Below are 16,444 nucleotides of genomic sequence, written 5' to 3'. Positions count from 1 at the left end.
CTGTCTGTCTCTCAGCCTGTAATGTCACCATCCATAACCGTTGCAGAGACAGTCTGGCCAGCTGTGCAAAGATGAAACAAAGGGTAAGACCTGTCTCACTGCTTTGACCTGTCTCACTGTGTCTGACCTGTCTCATTGCTTTGACCTGTCTCACTGTGTCTGACCTGTCTCACTGCTTTGACCTGTCTCACTGTGTCTGACCTGTCTCACTGCTTTGACCTGTCTCACTGCTTTGACCTGTCTCGCTGTGTCTGACCTATCTCACTGTGTCTGACCTGTCTCACTGCTTTGACCTGTCTCACTGTGTCTGACCTATCTCACTGTGTCTGACCTGTCTCACTGTGTCTGACCTATCTCACTGTGTCTGACCTGTCTCACTGTGTCTGACCTGTCTCACTGTGTCTGACCTGTCTCACTGTGTCTGACCTGTCTCACTGCTTTGACCTGTCTCACTGTGTCTGACCTGTCTCACTGGCCCTCATTTATCAAACCAGCGTAGAAACGAGTCCAGATCAATGTTCCACAATGTGCTTCATGGCGGAGCAGCAGAGTTTAGTTGCTCTCTGATTTTGCTCAGATTTACTGAGTTTTTATGTATTTTTATAATATTTTGATGGATACTTCTGTGGAGAGAAGAGTTTATTCAAGAGAGGAGCTTCTTTCACTGAACGGAGAACGTCTGGAGGACAGCATCGCCCTATTCCAGCTGAGTTGAAGAGTGAAGGCTCTGAAATGGAGATATAAGCCCTTTCTGCCGTCAGTCATCACGGGAAACGTCAACTCTTTGCCCAACAAGACTGATGAGCTGGAGATACTGGTGAACACTCAGAATACTGAGAGTCTCTTGTGTTTTACTGAAACATGGTTGAATCAAAACATCTCAGACTCCAACCTGGATCTACCTGGCTTCACTCTCATAAGATCAGACAGAGATGCTAAAGCTAGTGGCTATAAGAAAGGTGGGCTTGGCTTTATTAGTGAACCAGAGATGGTACAGTCCTGCACACGTTGCTGTCAAGAGTTCAGTCATATCACAACAATAATTGTGTACATTCCACCCAAGGCAACTGCTGAAGTTCCACAAGCGCAACAAGAGGAACAAGAACAACAAGAGGAACAAGAACAACAAGAGCAACAAGAGGCACAAGAGCAACAAGAGCAACAAGAGGCACAAGAGCAACAAGAGGAACAAGAACAACAAGAGGAACAAGAGCAACAAGAGGAACAAGAACAATGAGATCAACAAGAGGAACAAGAACAATGAGATCAACAAGAGGAACAAGAACAATGAGATCAACAAGAGGAGCAAGAGCAATGAGAGCAACAAGAGGAACAAGAGGTCCGACAGGTGGTAAAACTACACCGTTGCCCATAAAGTTGGAATTATTTAGTTTTCAGACACAATCCCGTTAGTTGTGGTTTCTTTTTCTTTGTGATATCTTTGGAAGAGATTGATCAATAACGTTTTGAGACACTTTAACTGTCAATAATAAATCACATTGTCACAATCATTTCATGGAAGGAGGTAAACAATATTTTTTTACAACTTTATGTATAATTGCTGAACTTGTCTACATTCCACCCAAGGCAACTGTTGAAGTTCCATGTGAAGTTCTACATGACCTCGTTGCTAGGATACAGACTAAACACCCAGAAGCATTCTCGATAATATCAGGAGACTTCAGCCATGTTTCTCTCTCCTCCCACAGAGAAAATAAACCCTCGATCTGCTGTATGCTAATGGCAAACAAGCTACAGAGCTGCTGCCTTGCCCCCAATAGGACGATCTGATCACAACTTAGTTCTTCTGGAGACTTGTTACAAACCCTGTGTGTGGAGGCAGCCTGCTCCTCCTCCTCCTCCTCCGTGTCCTCCTCCTCCTTCTCCTCCTCCTGCTCCTCCACCACCTCCTCCTCCTTTTCCTCCTCTGTCTACTCCTCCTCCACCTCCTCCTCCACCTCCTCCGTCTCCTCCTCCACCTCCTCCTCTGTCTCCTCCTCCTCCTCTGTCTCCTCCATCTCCACCTCCTCCATCTCCTCCTCCACCTCCTCTGTCTCCTCCTCCACCTCCTCCTCTGTCTCCTCCTCCTCCGTCTCCTTGTCCTCCTCCACCTCCTCCTCCCCCTCCTCCACCTCCTCCTCCTCCTCCTTGTCCTCCTCCTCCTCCGTCTCCTCCTCCCCCTCCTCCACCTCCTCCACCCCCTCCTGCTCCTCCTCCTCCCCCTCCTCCACCTCCTCCTCCTCCTCCTTGTCCTCCTCCTCCTCCGTCTCCTCCTCCCCCTCCTCCACCTCCTCCACCCCCTCCTGCTCCTCCTCCTCCCCCTCCTCCACCTCCTCCTCCTCCTCCTTGTCCTCCTCCTCCTCCTCCGTCTCCTCCTCCCCCTCCTCCACCTCCTCCTCCCCCTCCTCCACCGTTGACCTGATCTGGATCAAATGACAGCTGGAAGCCCTTAAAGCACATCTGAATGTTTCATTTCAGTCCGTTGTTGTGTCCAGAGACAAAATGATGAAAATGGTGTCAATGTCCAAATATTTATGGATCTGTCTGTCTGTCTGAACTGCCTGTCTCTCTCTCTCTTATGGAACTGTCTGTTTGAACTGCCTGTCTGTCTCTCTAACAGCAACAGAAGCTGTCGATGGTCAGAAACAGTTCAGCTCTGCAGAACGTCGCCATGCGCACCAAAAGTGAGTCTGTCTGTCTGTCTCTGCCTGTCTGTCCTTACCTGTCTGTCTCTGCCTGTCTGTCTCTATCTGTCTGTCTCTGCCTGTCTGTCTCTACCTGTCTGTCTCTACCTGACTGTCTCACCAATCTGTCTCTACCTGTCTGTCTCTAGATGACTATCTCTACCTGACTGTCTCTATCTATCTGTCTCTACCTGGCTGTCTCACCTATCTGTCTCTACCTGTCTGTCTCGACCTGTCTCTCTGTCTCACCTGTCTGTCTCACCTGTCAGTCTCTACCTGTCTGTCTCTACCTGACTGTCTCACCTGTCTACCTGTCTCTACCTGTCTGTCTGTCTGTCTCACCTGTCAGTCTCTACCTGTCTGTCTCTACCTGACTGTCTCACCTGTCTGTCTCTACCTGTCTGTCTGTCTCACCTGTCAGTCTCTACCTGTCTGTCTCTACCTGTCTGTCTGTCTCACCTGTCTGTCTCACCTGTCAGTCTCTACCTGTCTGTCTCTACCTGACTGTCTCACCTGTCTCTCTCTACCTGTCTGTCTCTAACTGACTGTCTCTACCTGACTGTCTCACCTGTCTGTCTCTACCTGTCTGTCTCTACCTGACTGTCTCACCTGTCTCTCTCTACCTGTCTGTCTCTACCTGACTGTCTCACCTGTCTGTCTCTACCTGTCTGTCTCTAGCTCCAATGATGAAGGAGCGTCCGGCGTCGGCGATCTACCCGTCTGACTCTCTGCGTCAGTCTCTGCTCGGCTCCAGACGAGTTCGCTCCGGACTCTCGCTCGCCAAGAGCGTCTCCACCAATAACATCTCAGGGTGAGACAGCGCCGCCTGCTCATTGGTTCATGACAGCATTTGACCTGTCTGTCTGTCCGTCTGTCCCTAACCTGTCTGTCTCTACATGTCTGTCTCTCAGGATGAGTGATGACTCTGCAGGTCTCAGGAGGATTCTGTCTCAGTCCACTGAGTCTCTGAACTTCAGGAGCAGGACTCTGTCCATGGAGTCTCTGACTGACGACGGTTTGTTTAGATTATTATTATTATTATTATTGTTGTTGTTGTTGTTGTTTAGTATATTAAAGTGGTCCGTTGCGGTGCAGGTGAGTGGTGGTGGAGCCCCCTGCTGGAGGAGCTGCAGGCGGAGGGCAGCTGTGTTCAGGCCGACAGCTGGAGCCTCGTGGTCGACCCGGGCTTCCTGCAGACGCTCCACAAGGACCTGATCAAGAAACAGGACGTCATCTACGGTACGCCCACATATCTCTAAATATATACAAATATATACAAATACCTCATCTACTTTACAGTATGCCCACGTATCTCTAAATATATACAAATATATACAAATACCTTATCTACTTTACTTTACGGTACGCCCACATATCTCTAAATATATACAAATATATACAAATACCTTATCTACTTTACAGTACGCCCACATATCTCTAAATATATACAAATATATACAAATACCTTATCTACTTTACAGTACGCCCACATATCTCTAAATATATACAAATATATACAAATACCTCATCTACTTTACAGTACGCCCACGTATCTCTAAATATATACAAATATATACAAATACCTTATCTACTTTACTTTACGGTACGCCCACATATCTCTAAATATATACAAATATATACAAATACCTTATCTACTTTACTTTACGCCCACATATCTCTAAATATATACTAATATATACAAATACCTTATCTACTTTACTTTACGGTACGCCCACATATCTCTAAATATATACAAATACCTTATCTACTTTACAGTACGCCCACATATCTCTAAATATATACAAATATATACAAATACCTTATCTACTTTACCCTACGGTACGCCCACAAATCTCTAGATATATACAAATATATACAAATACCTCATCTACTTTACTTTACGGTACGCCCACATATCTCTAAATATATACAAATATATACAAATACCTCATCTACTTTACTTTACGGTACGCCCACATATCTCTAAATATATACAAATATGTACAAATACCTTATCTACTTTACTTTACGGTACGCCGACATATCTCTAAATATATACAAATATATACAAATACCTTATCTACTTTACTTTACGGTACGCCCATATATCTCTAAATATATACAAATATATACAAATACCTTATCTACTTTACTTTACGGTACGCCCACATATCTCTAAATATATACAAATACCTTATCTACTTTACTTTACGGTACGCCCACATATCTCTAAATATATACAAATATAAATATATACAAATACCTTATCTACTTTACTTTCTGTCTGCCTCTACTTGTCTGTCTGTCTCTACCTGTCTGTCTGCCCTCACCTGTCTGTCTCTACCTGTCTGTCTGCCCTCACCTGTCTGCCTCTACCTGTCTGTCTGTCTCTACCTGTCTGTCTGCCCTCACCTGTCTGCCTCTACCTGTCTGTCTGTCTCTACCTGTCTGTCTGCCTCCACCTGTCTGTCTCTACCTGGTAATAATACTGTGTGTGTTGTCTCAGAGCTGATCCAGACGGAGTTCCACCACGTGCGGACGCTGCGGATCATGGAGGGCGTGTACCGGCGGGGGATGCTGGAGGAGGTGCTGCTGGAGGCGGCCGTGGTCCACACCATCTTCCCCTGTCTGGACCAGCTGCTGGAGTGGCACACCAGCTTCCTGTCGGAGCTGCTCAACAGGAGGAAGGAGGGCCTGATGGAGGGCAGCAGCAACAACTTCACGGTCCGCAGCATCGGAGACCTGCTGCTGAGACAGGTGAGTCCAAGACACACCTGGTTAACACCAACAGGTGACCTGAGGGGTTATAACAGGTTATAACAGGTAACCTGAGGGGTTATAACAGGTTATTAACAGGTTATTAACAGGTAACCTGAGGGGTTATAACAGGTTATTAACAGGTAAACTGAGGGGTTATAACATGTTATTAACAGGTAACCTGAAGGGGTTATAACAGGTTATTAACAGGTAACCTGAGGGGTTATAGCAGGTTATTAACATGTAAACTTAGGTGTTATAACAGGTTATTAACAGGTAAACTGAGGGGTTATAACAGGTTATTAACAGATAAACTGAGGGTTATAACAGGCAACCTGAGAGGTTATAAAAGGTTATTAAGAGGTAAACTGAGGGGTTATAACAGGTTATTAACAGGTAAACTGAGGGGTTATAACAGGTTATTTACAGGTAAACTGAGGGGTTATAACAGGTTATTAACAGGTAACCTGAAGGGTTATAAAAGGTTATTAAGGGGTAAACTGAGGGGTTATAACAGGTTATTAACAGATAAACTGAGGGGTTATAACAGGTTATTAACAGATAAACTGAGGGGTTATAACAGGTTATAACAGGTAACCTGAGGGGTTATAACAGGTTATTAACAGGTAACCTGAGGGGTTATAACAGGTTATAACAGGTAAACTGAGGGGTTATAACAGGTTATTAACAGATAGTTATAGTTAAATTAACTAAATTAAAAACTGAACAGAGACAAAATAGTTAATGTTCAAACTGAGAACTTTAGTTTATGTAAATATTAATTACGTTTTGTGATTTGTGTGTGTGTGTGTGTGTCTGTGTGTGTGTGTGTGTGTGTGTGTGTGTGTGTAGTTCTCAGGTCAGTCTGCAGACGACATGAAGAAACTTTACTCTGAGTTCTGCAGTCGACACCCGAAAGCTGTGAAGCTCTACAAAGAAGTTTTAACCCGAGACCGAAGACTGCAGCAGTTCATCAGGGTAAAAATATATATTTATATATATAAATATATAAATAATGAGGAACATTAACTTTATAAATATATAAATAATGAGGAACAATAATGTTATAAATATATAAACAATGAGGAAAAGTAACATTATAAATATATGAATAATCAGGAACATTAACGTTATAAATATTATAAATAATGAGGAACAATAACGTTATAAATATTATAAATAATGAGGAACATTAACGTTATAGATATTATAAATAATGAGGAACAATAACGTTATAAATATACAAATAATGAGGAACAATAACGTTATAAATATTATAAATAATGAGGAACAATAACGTTATAAATATATAAATAATGAGGAACAATAACGTTATAAATATTATAAATAATGAGGAACAATAACGTTATAGATATATAAATAATGAGGAACAGTCACATTAGAAATATATGAATAATGAGGAACATTAATGTTATAAATATATAAATAATGAGGAACATTAATGTTATAAATATATAAATAATGAGGAACAGTAACGTTATAAATATATGAATAATGAGGAACATTAACATGTTACGTATTATTTCCCATGATGCTCAGCGGGCGTGTCGGGGTCCTCTGCTGCGTCGCCATGGCGTCCAGGAGTGCATCCTGCTGGTGACCCAGAGAATCACTAAATACCCCGTCCTGATCCAGAGGATCCTGGACAACACAAAAGGTGACCTCTGACCTCTGACCTCTGATAACTTCTGACCTTATAATAATAAATGAATGACCTCTGACCCCTGTGACCCCTGATGACCCCTGACCCCTGATGACCTCTGACCCCTGCAGGCAGCGAGGAGGAGGCGGCGGCGCTGGGCGGGGCTCTGCTCCTGCTGAAGGAGCTGATTGGCTCGGTGGACCGGGAGGTGCTGGAGCTGGACCGGACCCGGAGGCTGCAGGAGATCCAGGCCCGTCTGGACCCACGGGCGGAGGCAGAGGTGCAGGGAGGAGGAGTCTTCAGAGGAGGAGAGCTGCTGAGGAGGAGGCTGCTCCACGAGGGGGCGCTCCTCTGGAAGGTCCAGGGCTCCAGGATGAAAGGTGGCTCACCTTTAGATTACATTATTATTATTAGGGCCTCGGGGCAATCTCCCCAGCACTGGTCCCATCCAGCAATATCTGATGGGACCAGTGCTGCACTACTGTTATACTGTGGATTTCTTCTTCTTCCTCTTCCGGACGCAATTTCGTCCCGCTACTAGTCCTACAACTTGAAGAGTTGCAGGACAAATTATATATCAAAACGTGCGAGTGAAGGGGAGACAGAGTGAAAGGGGAGACAGAGTGAAGGAGACAAAGTGAAAGGGAGAGACAGAGTGAAAGGGGGAGACAGAGTGAAGGGGGAGACAGAGTGAAAGGAGACAGAGTGAAAGGGGGAGACAGAGTGAAAGGGGGAGACAGAGTGAAAGGGGGAGACAGAGTGAAGGGGGAGACAGAGTGAAAGGAGACAGAGTGAAAGGGGGAGACAGAGTGAAAGGGGGAGACAGAGTGAAAGGGGAGACAGAGTGAAAGGGGGAGACAGAGTGAAAGGGAGACAGAGTGAAAGGGGGAGACAGAGTGAAAGGGGGAGACAGAGTGAAAGGGGAGACAGAGTGAAAGGGGGAGACAGAGTGAAAGGGGAGACAGAGTGAAAGGGGAGACAGAGTGAAGGAGACAAAGTGAAAGGGAGACAGAGTGAAGGGGGAGACAGAGTGAAGGGGGAGACAGAGTGAAAGGGGAGACAGAGTGAAAGGGGGAGACAGAGTGAAGGGGGAGACAGAGTGAAGGGGGAGACAGAGTGAAGGGGGAGACAGAGTGAAGGGGGAGACAGAGTGAAAGGGGGAGACAGAGTGAAGGGGGAGACAGAGTGAAGGGGGAGACAGAGTGAAAGGAGACAGAGTGAAAGGGACACAGAGTGAAAGGAGACAGAGTGAAAGGGGGAGACAGAGTGAAGGGGGAGACAGAGTGAAGGGGGAGACAGAGTGAAAGGAGACAGAGTGAAAGGGACACAGAGTGAAAGGAGACAGAGTGAAAGGGGGAGACAGAGTGAAAGGGGAGACAGAGTGAAGGGGGAGACAGAGTGAAAGGGGAGACAGAGTGAAGGGGGAGACAGAGTGAAAGGAGACAGAGTGAAGGAGAGACAGAGTGAAGGGGAGACAGAGTGAAAGGAGACAGAGTGAAAGGGGGAGACAGAGTGAAAGGGGAGACAGAGTGAAAGGAGACAGAGTGAAAGGGGAGACAGAGTGAAGGGGGAGACAGAGTGAAAGGGGAGACAGAGTGAAAGGGGAGACAGAGTGAAGGGGAGACAGAGTAAAAGGAGACAGAGTGAAAGGAGTCGGAGTGAAAGGGGAGACAGAGTGAAAGGGGGAGACAGAGTGAAGGGGAGACAGAGTGAAGGAGAGACAGAGTGAAAGGGAGACAGAGTGAAGGAGAGACAGAGTGAAAGGGGAGACAGAGTGAAAGGGAGACAGAGTGAAGGGGGAGACAGACTGAAAGGGAGACAGAGTGAAAGGGAGACAGAGTGAAAGGGAGACAGAGTGAAGGGGGAGACAGAGTGAAGGGGAGACAGAGTGAAAGGAGACAGAGTGAAAGGGAGACAGAGTGAAGAAGAGACAGAGTGAAGGGGAGACAGAGTGAAAGGAGACAGAGTGAAAGGGGGAGACAGAGTGAAGGGGAGACAGAGTGAAAGGGAGACAGAGTGAAAGGGAGACAGAGTGAAAGGGGAGACAGAGTGAAAGGGAGACAGAGTGAAAGGGAGACAGAGTGAAAGGGGGAGACAGAGTGAAGGGGAGACAGAGTGAAAGGGGGAGACAGAGTGAAGGGGAGACAGAGTGAAAGGGAGACAGAGTGAAAGGGAGACAGAGTGAAGGGGGAGACAGAGTGAAGGGGAGACAGAGTGAAGGGGAGACAGAGTGAAAGGGGGAGACAGAGTGAAGGGGAGACAGAGTGAAGGGGGAGACAGAGTGAAGGGCAGACAGAGTGAAAGGGGGAGACAGAGTGAAAGGGGAGACAGAGTGAAGGAGAGACAGAGTGAAAGGGGAGACAGAGTGAAGGAGAGACAGAGTGAAGGAGAGACAGAGTGAAAGGGGAGACAGAGTGAAGGGGGAGACAGAGTGAAAGGGGGAGACAGAGTGAAAGGGGAGACAGAGTGAAGGAGAGACAGAGTGAAAGGGGGAGACAGAGTGAAAGGGGAGACAGAGTGAAGGAGAGACAGAGTGAAAGGGGAGACAGAGTGAAAGGGGGAGACAGAGTGAAAGGGGAGACAGAGTGAAGGAGAGACAGAGTGAAAGGGGAGACAGAGTGAAAGGGGGAGACAGAGTGAAAGGGGAGACAGAGTGAAGGAGAGACAGAGTGAAGGAGAGACAGAGTGAAGGAGAGACAGAGTGAAGGGGAGACAGAGTGAAGGAGAGACAGAGTGAAGGAGAGACAGAGTGAAGGAGAGACAGAGTGAAAGGGGAGACAGAGTGAAGGGGGAGACAGAGTGAAAGGGGGAGACAGAGTGAAGGAGAGACAGAGTGAAAGGGGAGACAGAGTGAAGGAGAGACAGAGTGAAGGGGAGACAGAGTGAAGGAGAGACAGAGTGAAGGAGAGACAGAGTGAAGGAGAGACAGAGTGAAGAAGCACTGAGTCAGGTTTGAACCCGGCCTCCGCTCACGAGGATTGATCCTTGATCCTCTGTGGTTTCTCTCTACCAGGTGGTTGACTTACTGGATCAACATTTCGAACACAAAAACACACATAAAAACATAAAAACACACTCAAGACACACAAAAACACACCGAAAACATATACTTTTTTTTTACAACAACCACACAAAAAACCCCAAAACACACACAAAAAAAACATATAAAACCCACAAAAAAGAAATAAAACACACAAAAAATATAAAAAAATTGTCTTCGTTCAGGAGTCGGTTCGGTCCAGGAGCCTTGAGGTGTGTCATGGCATCCTCCGACCACTGGGGGGCGCCGTGTCGTTGTGGCTTTTCACTACTTGTTTGTACAGAGGAAGTAAACAGATGATGTTGTTGTTGTTTCCTGTTACCTGTGTGATGTCACACCTGTGGGCGGAGCTTACACCTGTCTGTCTGTCTCCAGACGTGACGGTCCTGCTGATGTCCGACATCTTGGTTTTCCTTCAGGAGAAAGATCAGAAGTTCACCTTCGCCTCGCTGGTGAGTCCCACGGACCGTTTATCTCACCTAAACCCATCTATAAATATATTAATATATTAATAATTATATATAATTAGCATATAATATAATAACATATGATTAGAATATATTCATATACAAGTATAATATATTAATAATATAAACTCTATAAACACAAACATTAAAAATGTCTGTCCACCTGTCTGTCTGTCTGTCTGTCCTCCTGTCTGTCCACCTGTCTGTCTGTCTGTCTGTCCTCCTGTCTATCCACCTGTCTGTCTGTCTGTCTGTCCTCCTGTCTGTCCACCTGTCTGTCTGTCTGTCTGTCTGTCTCTCAGGACAAGTCTCCGGTGGTGTCCCTCAACAACCTGATCGTTAGAGATATAGCCAATCAGGAGCGAGGGATGTACCTGATCAGCGCCTCCACGCCGCCGGAGATGTACGAGCTGCACGCCGCTTCCAAAGAAGACCGCCGGACCTGGATGAGCCGCATCCACCAGACCGCCATCAGGTCTGTCTGTCTGTCTGTCTGTCTGTCTGTCTGTCTGTCTGTCTGTCTGTCTGTCTGTGGTGCAGTTTGTAGTACTCATTTTTTTTTTTGTAGCTGTCCGTCCAGAGACGAGTTTCCGCTCATCGAGACTGAAGACAAAGCTTTACTGCGCAGACTGAGAGGTACAACTCCTCCTCCTCCTCCTCCTCCTCCTCCTCCTCCTCCTCCTCCTCCTCTGTCTCCTCTGTCTCCTGCTGTTTCTTGTTTTCACTAATTAAACTATATCCACAATTTTATTTAAAATCTTATTTACATTTTTTTCTCCTCCTCCTTCTCCTCCTCCTCTTCCTCCTTCTCCTCCTCCTCCTCCCCCTCTCTTTCTCCTCCTCCTCCTCCTCTCTTTCTCCTCCTCCTCCAGCTGACATCCAGCAGAAGGACAGGGAGGTGCTGGAGCTCCTCCAGGAGCGAGTCACTCTGTTTTCTGACCTTGTGGAGGCCACAGGAAGAGGAGGAGGCGATGAAGAAGGAGGCGTGGAGCTCAGCATCTCCTCCTCCTCGTCCTCCTCCTGCAGGAACCTGTTCAGAGCCAACACTCCTCATGCTCCTCAGGCTGAGCTGCTCCTCAGCGCCTCCATCGCTGAAGGTAAACTCTCATTCATTTCAAAATAAAAGCATAAAGAGAATAAAGGAGAGGATTAAGTGAGTGTGTTTCCTGTTTCAGTGGACAAACTGAGTGAGCTGCTGCTGAACGCCACCAAGACGTCCAACCAGGAGCTCAGTGAGTCCGTCCCCGAGACACGCACTGTCCTCTGGTGTCTCACCCATCAAACTGACTGTCTCTCTCTCTCTCTCCCTGTCTGTCTCTCTCTCTCTCTCTCTCTCTCTCCCTGTCTGTCTCTCTCTCTCTCTCCCTCTCTCTCTCTCTCTCTCTCTCTCTCTCTCTCTCTCTCTCTCTCTCTCTCTCTCTCTCTCTCTCTCCCTGTCTGTCTCTCTCCCTGTCTGTCTGTCTGTCTGTCTGTCTCTCTCTCTCTCTCCCTGTCTCTCTCTATGTCTGTCTGTCTCTCAGACGGGGACTCTGGCTCCTTGAACGGTTCTGAAGATTCAAACAGCAGCTCTTCGAAGGTAAATGACCTTTAACTTTGACTGATAGTAGAAGACCCTTCAAAGACCCTTATGAAGCGGGAAAATGAAAGATCGAGTACCTCGCCCGGCACGGGTAAACTGGTAAATCTGGTGGCCGGGCCGGGTTAGGGTTAGGTTAGGGCGTAAGGGTCCGGTGCTGAGTGAGTCTGTCAGCAGGTGAAGGAGGTTACCTGGGCGTGCTGACCCCTGACCCCTGACCCCCAGCTCCAGCGGCTCTGGGGACGTGGAACGTCACCTCGCTGGCGGGGAAGGAGGCGGAGCTTGTGAGGAGGTGGAGCGTTAGCAGCTAGAAATAGTTGGTCACCTCCACACATAGCCTGGCTCTGAACCAAACTCCTGGAGAGGCTGGACTCCCTCCTGTTGTTGCCCAGGGTGAGACTCTCTCCTGTTGTTGCCCAGGGTGAGACTCACTCCTGTTGTTACCCAGGGTGAGAGGCTGGACTCTCTCCTGTTGTTGCCCAGGGTGAGAGGCTGGACTCTCTCCTGTTGTTGCCCAGGGTGAGAGGATGGACTCTCTCCTGTTGTTGCCCAGGGTGAGACTCTCTCCTGTTGTTACCCAGGGTGAGAGGATGGACTCTCTCCTGTTGTTGCCCAGGGTGAGAGGCTGGACTCTCTCCTGTTGTTACCCAGGGTGAGAGGATGGACTCTCTCCTGTTGTTGCCCAGGGTGAGACTCTCTCCTGTTGTTGCCCAGGGTGAGAGGCTGGACTCTCTCCTGTTGTTGCCCAGGGTGAGAGGCTGGACTCTCTCCTGTTGTTACCTAGGGTGAGAGGATGGACTCTCTCCTGTTGTTACCCAGGGTGAGACTCTCTCCTGTTGTTACCCAGGGTGAGAGGCTGGACTCTCTCCTGTTGTTGCCCAGGGTGAGAGGCTGGACTCTCTCCTGTTGTTACCCAGGGTGAGAGGATGGACTCTCTCCTGTTGTTGCCCAGGGTGAGACTCTCTCCTGTTGTTACCCAGGGTGAGAGGCTGCACTCTCTCCTGTTGTTGCCCAGGGTGAGACTCACTCCTGTTGTTACCCAGGGTGAGAGGCTGGACTCTCTCCTGTTGTTAGCCAGGGTGAGACTCTCTCCTGTTGTTGCCCAGGGTGAGAGGCTGGACTCTCTCCTGTTGTTACCCAGGGTGAGACTCTCTCCTGTTGTTGCCTAGGGTGAGACTCTCTCCTGTTGTTGCCCAGGGTGAGACTCACTCCTGTTGTTACCCAGGGTGAGAGGATGGACTCTCTCCTGTTGTTGCCCAGGGTGAGAGGCTGGACTCTCTCCTGTTGTTGCCCAGGGTGAGACTCTCTCCTGTTGTTGCCCAGGGTGAGACTCTCTCCTGTTGTTGCCCAGGGTGAGAGGCTGGACTCTCTCCTGTTGTTACCCAGGGTGAGACTCTCTCCTGTTGTTGCCCAGGGTGAGACTCTCTCCTGTTGTTGCCCAGGGTGAGAGGCTGGACTCTCTCCTGTTGTTGCCCAGGGTGAGACTCTCTCCTGTTGTTGCCCAGGGTGAGAGGCTGGACTCTCTCCTGTTGTTACTCAGGGTGAGAGGCTGTGGGCGGGTGTGGGGATACTCACAAGCCCCCGGCTGAGCACCGGTGTGTTGGAGTTCTCCCCGAGGAACCAGAGGAGGAGAAGGTCTCTGACTGTTGTCTGTTCTTATGCACCAACAGCAGCTCGGAGTACCCGAACTTCTTGGAGTCTCTGGGTGGTGTCCTGCAGGGGAACCACCTGGGGACTCTATAGTTCTTCTGGGAGACTTCAACACTCACGTGGGTAACGATGACGGTACCTGGAGGAGGTGATTGGGAGGAACAGCCCGATCTGATCCAAAGTGGTGTTCTGTTATTGGACTTCTGTTCTAGTCACGGTTTGTCCATAACAAACACCATGTTAGAACATAGAGTTGCTCATAAGTGGACCTGGTACCAGAGCACTCTAGGCCAAAGATCGATGATCGATTTCATTATCGTATGATCAGATCTGATCATGTTCTGGACACTCGGGTGAAGAGAGGAGCAGAGCTGTCAGCTGATCACCTCCTGGTGGTGAGGTGGATCAGGTGGTGGGGGAGGCTGCTGGACAGACCTGGCAACCCAAACGTGTAGTGAGGGTGAACTGGGAACGTCTAGCGGAGGTCCCTGTCTGCAGGGTCTTCAACTCACACCTCCGGAAGAATTCCTCCAGCATCTCGGGTGGAGCTGTGGTCTGAAAGTCGTCGTGCCTGTTGTGGCGGCAACCCAAGAACCTGCTGGTGGACACCAGCGGTGAGGGAGGCCGTCAGGCTGGAGAAGGAGGCCTTTCGGTCTTGGCTGGCTGGGGGGTCTCCAGAAGCAGCAGACAGGTACCGTTCGGCCAGAAGGGCTGCTGCTGCTGCAGTCGCTGAAGCAAAAACTCAGGTGAGAAATTCGGGGAGGCCATGGAGGAGGACTTTCGGTCGGCCTCAAAGAGGTTCTGGAAAACCATCAGGCGACTCAGGAAGGGAAAGCAGGGCTGATTGTCGAACCTCAGATTCAGGAGGAACAATGCAGCTTCTGTCCTGGCCGTGGAACAACGCACCAGCTCTTTACCCTCCAAGACTTCTGGAGGGGTCATGGGAGTTTGCTCATCCAGTCTACATGTGTTTTATGGACTTGGAGAAGGCTTACGACCGTGTCCCTCGGGAAGTCTTGTGGGGGTACTGCAGGAGTATGGGGTACCGGGCTCATTGCTATGAGCTATCCGGTCCCTATATAACCAAAGTGAGAGCTGTGTCCACATACTCGGCACAACATCAAACACGTTCCCGGTGGGTGTTGGCCTCCGCCAGGGTTGCCCCTTGTCTCCGATTCTGGTCGTGGTCTTCATGAACAGGATCTCAAGGTGTAGCTGAGGTGGTTTGGGCATCTGGTAAGGATCCTCCCGGGCGCCTTCTGTTAGAGGAGTTCCAGGTCCAACTGGTAGGAGGCCCCGGGGAAGACCCAGAACACGATGGAGGGATTACATCTCTCTCCTGGCCTGGGAACGCCTCGGGGTCCAGGAGGAGCTGGAGGAGGGGTGCGTCTGGAATGCTTAGCCTGCTGCCCCCGCGACCCGACCCCGGACAAGCGGTGGAAAATAGACCTTTGACCTTTGATCCTTGCTTTGGTTCAGGAAGTCTTGTTGTTTTTACTTCACATTTTTATACGGTTTGTTGTTTTTCTCTTTCAGGACAGAAACGGGAACCAGCTGCAGGAACGAAGCCTGAACCAGGTAACCACGACAACAAGAACCAGCTGGTCTTCTGTAATCGTTAAAAGTCTTTTGTCCTCAGAGGTTAAATTGTCTTCAGGTGATTGTTGATGAGTTTCTGTCCAATCAGAGCGCTAACTCACCTGTCCTCTCTACAGGAAGTCTGCCAGCGATTGGTCAATCTGAGCACGCAGCTCCATGCCCTGCAGGTCTCAACCAATCATTCCTGATCGATTTATATTGATTATATATTCTGTTTTAATCTGTTAAGCTTGATGAATTTAAAGTCTGACCGCTGACTCCGCCTCCAGGCTGCTGTGATTCGTCAGGATTCCATCCTTGAGCTTTCAATCAGAACAGGCTCCTCCCCTGCCCCCAGCCCTGGCTCCGCCCCCCGCCTCAGCCGGTCCTTGTCGCGGGACGCCGGGATGGACGCCAGCGGCGAGGCGGTGCTGCTGCGGCGCCAGGTGGAGCTGCTGCAGGAGGAAGTAACACGCCTCCGTCTGAGGGGGGAGGAGCCAACCAGAGAGGGGGCGGAGCCAGGCAGAAAGGGGGCGGAGCCAGCCGGCAGGAAGAAGAGCAACGGAGAGATTAGTGATGTCATCAAGGGAGAACAGGTGAGTCACCGATCAATAACGATCAATAACCGATAGATAACGACCAACAAGGATAAATAATGATCAATAACAGTTATTGATATTAAACTGAGCTAAGCTATGCTATGCTTAACTATGCTAAGCTATGCTATGCTAACCTATGCTAAACTAGGCTAAGCTATACTATCCTATGCTATGCTAAGCTATGCTAATGTGTTTGTGTGTGTGTGCAGGTGAGCCGGAGGCGGGGCAGCAGGGAATTGGAGCCCCGCCCCCTCGCACCATTGGCCACTCAGGATCCAGTCGACCAATTAGACGGCGTCCAGGAAGGAAACGAGGAAGAGGAAGTGATGAAAATCTCTCCTCGATCCGACAGCCCCAGAGGTCAGTTATTGATCAGTTATTGGTCAGTTATTGATCAGTTATCGATCAGTTATTGGTCAGTTATTGATCA

The 16,444-nt window shown here is 48.7% G+C and overlaps 1 protein-coding gene across 1 annotated transcript in view; it reads left to right on the top strand.

Moving 5' to 3' along the window:
* Positions 1-16,444, top strand: part of arhgef2 (rho/rac guanine nucleotide exchange factor (GEF) 2) — a 29,033-nt gene that overhangs the window by 12,119 nt on the left and 470 nt on the right. The window contains exons 3-21 of the mRNA XM_059338266.1: positions 16-83; positions 2,621-2,684; positions 3,363-3,495; positions 3,596-3,699; positions 3,780-3,923; positions 5,191-5,441; positions 6,294-6,419; positions 7,002-7,119; positions 7,236-7,484; positions 10,520-10,596; positions 10,914-11,086; positions 11,180-11,247; positions 11,484-11,708; positions 11,787-11,843; positions 12,132-12,187; positions 15,374-15,415; positions 15,553-15,603; positions 15,706-16,011; positions 16,224-16,374. Of these exons, the coding sequence (XP_059194249.1) occupies positions 16-83; positions 2,621-2,684; positions 3,363-3,495; positions 3,596-3,699; positions 3,780-3,923; positions 5,191-5,441; positions 6,294-6,419; positions 7,002-7,119; positions 7,236-7,484; positions 10,520-10,596; positions 10,914-11,086; positions 11,180-11,247; positions 11,484-11,708; positions 11,787-11,843; positions 12,132-12,187; positions 15,374-15,415; positions 15,553-15,603; positions 15,706-16,011; positions 16,224-16,374 (2,463 nt within the window). The remainder of the gene's footprint in view (positions 1-15; positions 84-2,620; positions 2,685-3,362; positions 3,496-3,595; positions 3,700-3,779; positions 3,924-5,190; positions 5,442-6,293; positions 6,420-7,001; positions 7,120-7,235; positions 7,485-10,519; positions 10,597-10,913; positions 11,087-11,179; positions 11,248-11,483; positions 11,709-11,786; positions 11,844-12,131; positions 12,188-15,373; positions 15,416-15,552; positions 15,604-15,705; positions 16,012-16,223; positions 16,375-16,444) is intronic.

Source organism: Centropristis striata, chromosome 8 (assembly GCF_030273125.1).
Source record: "Centropristis striata isolate RG_2023a ecotype Rhode Island chromosome 8, C.striata_1.0, whole genome shotgun sequence".
NCBI classification, from domain to species: Eukaryota; Metazoa; Chordata; class Actinopteri; order Perciformes; family Serranidae; genus Centropristis; species Centropristis striata.
Note: the sequence above shows the minus strand (reverse complement) of the source record. Positions and strands in the feature narration are given on the sequence as shown.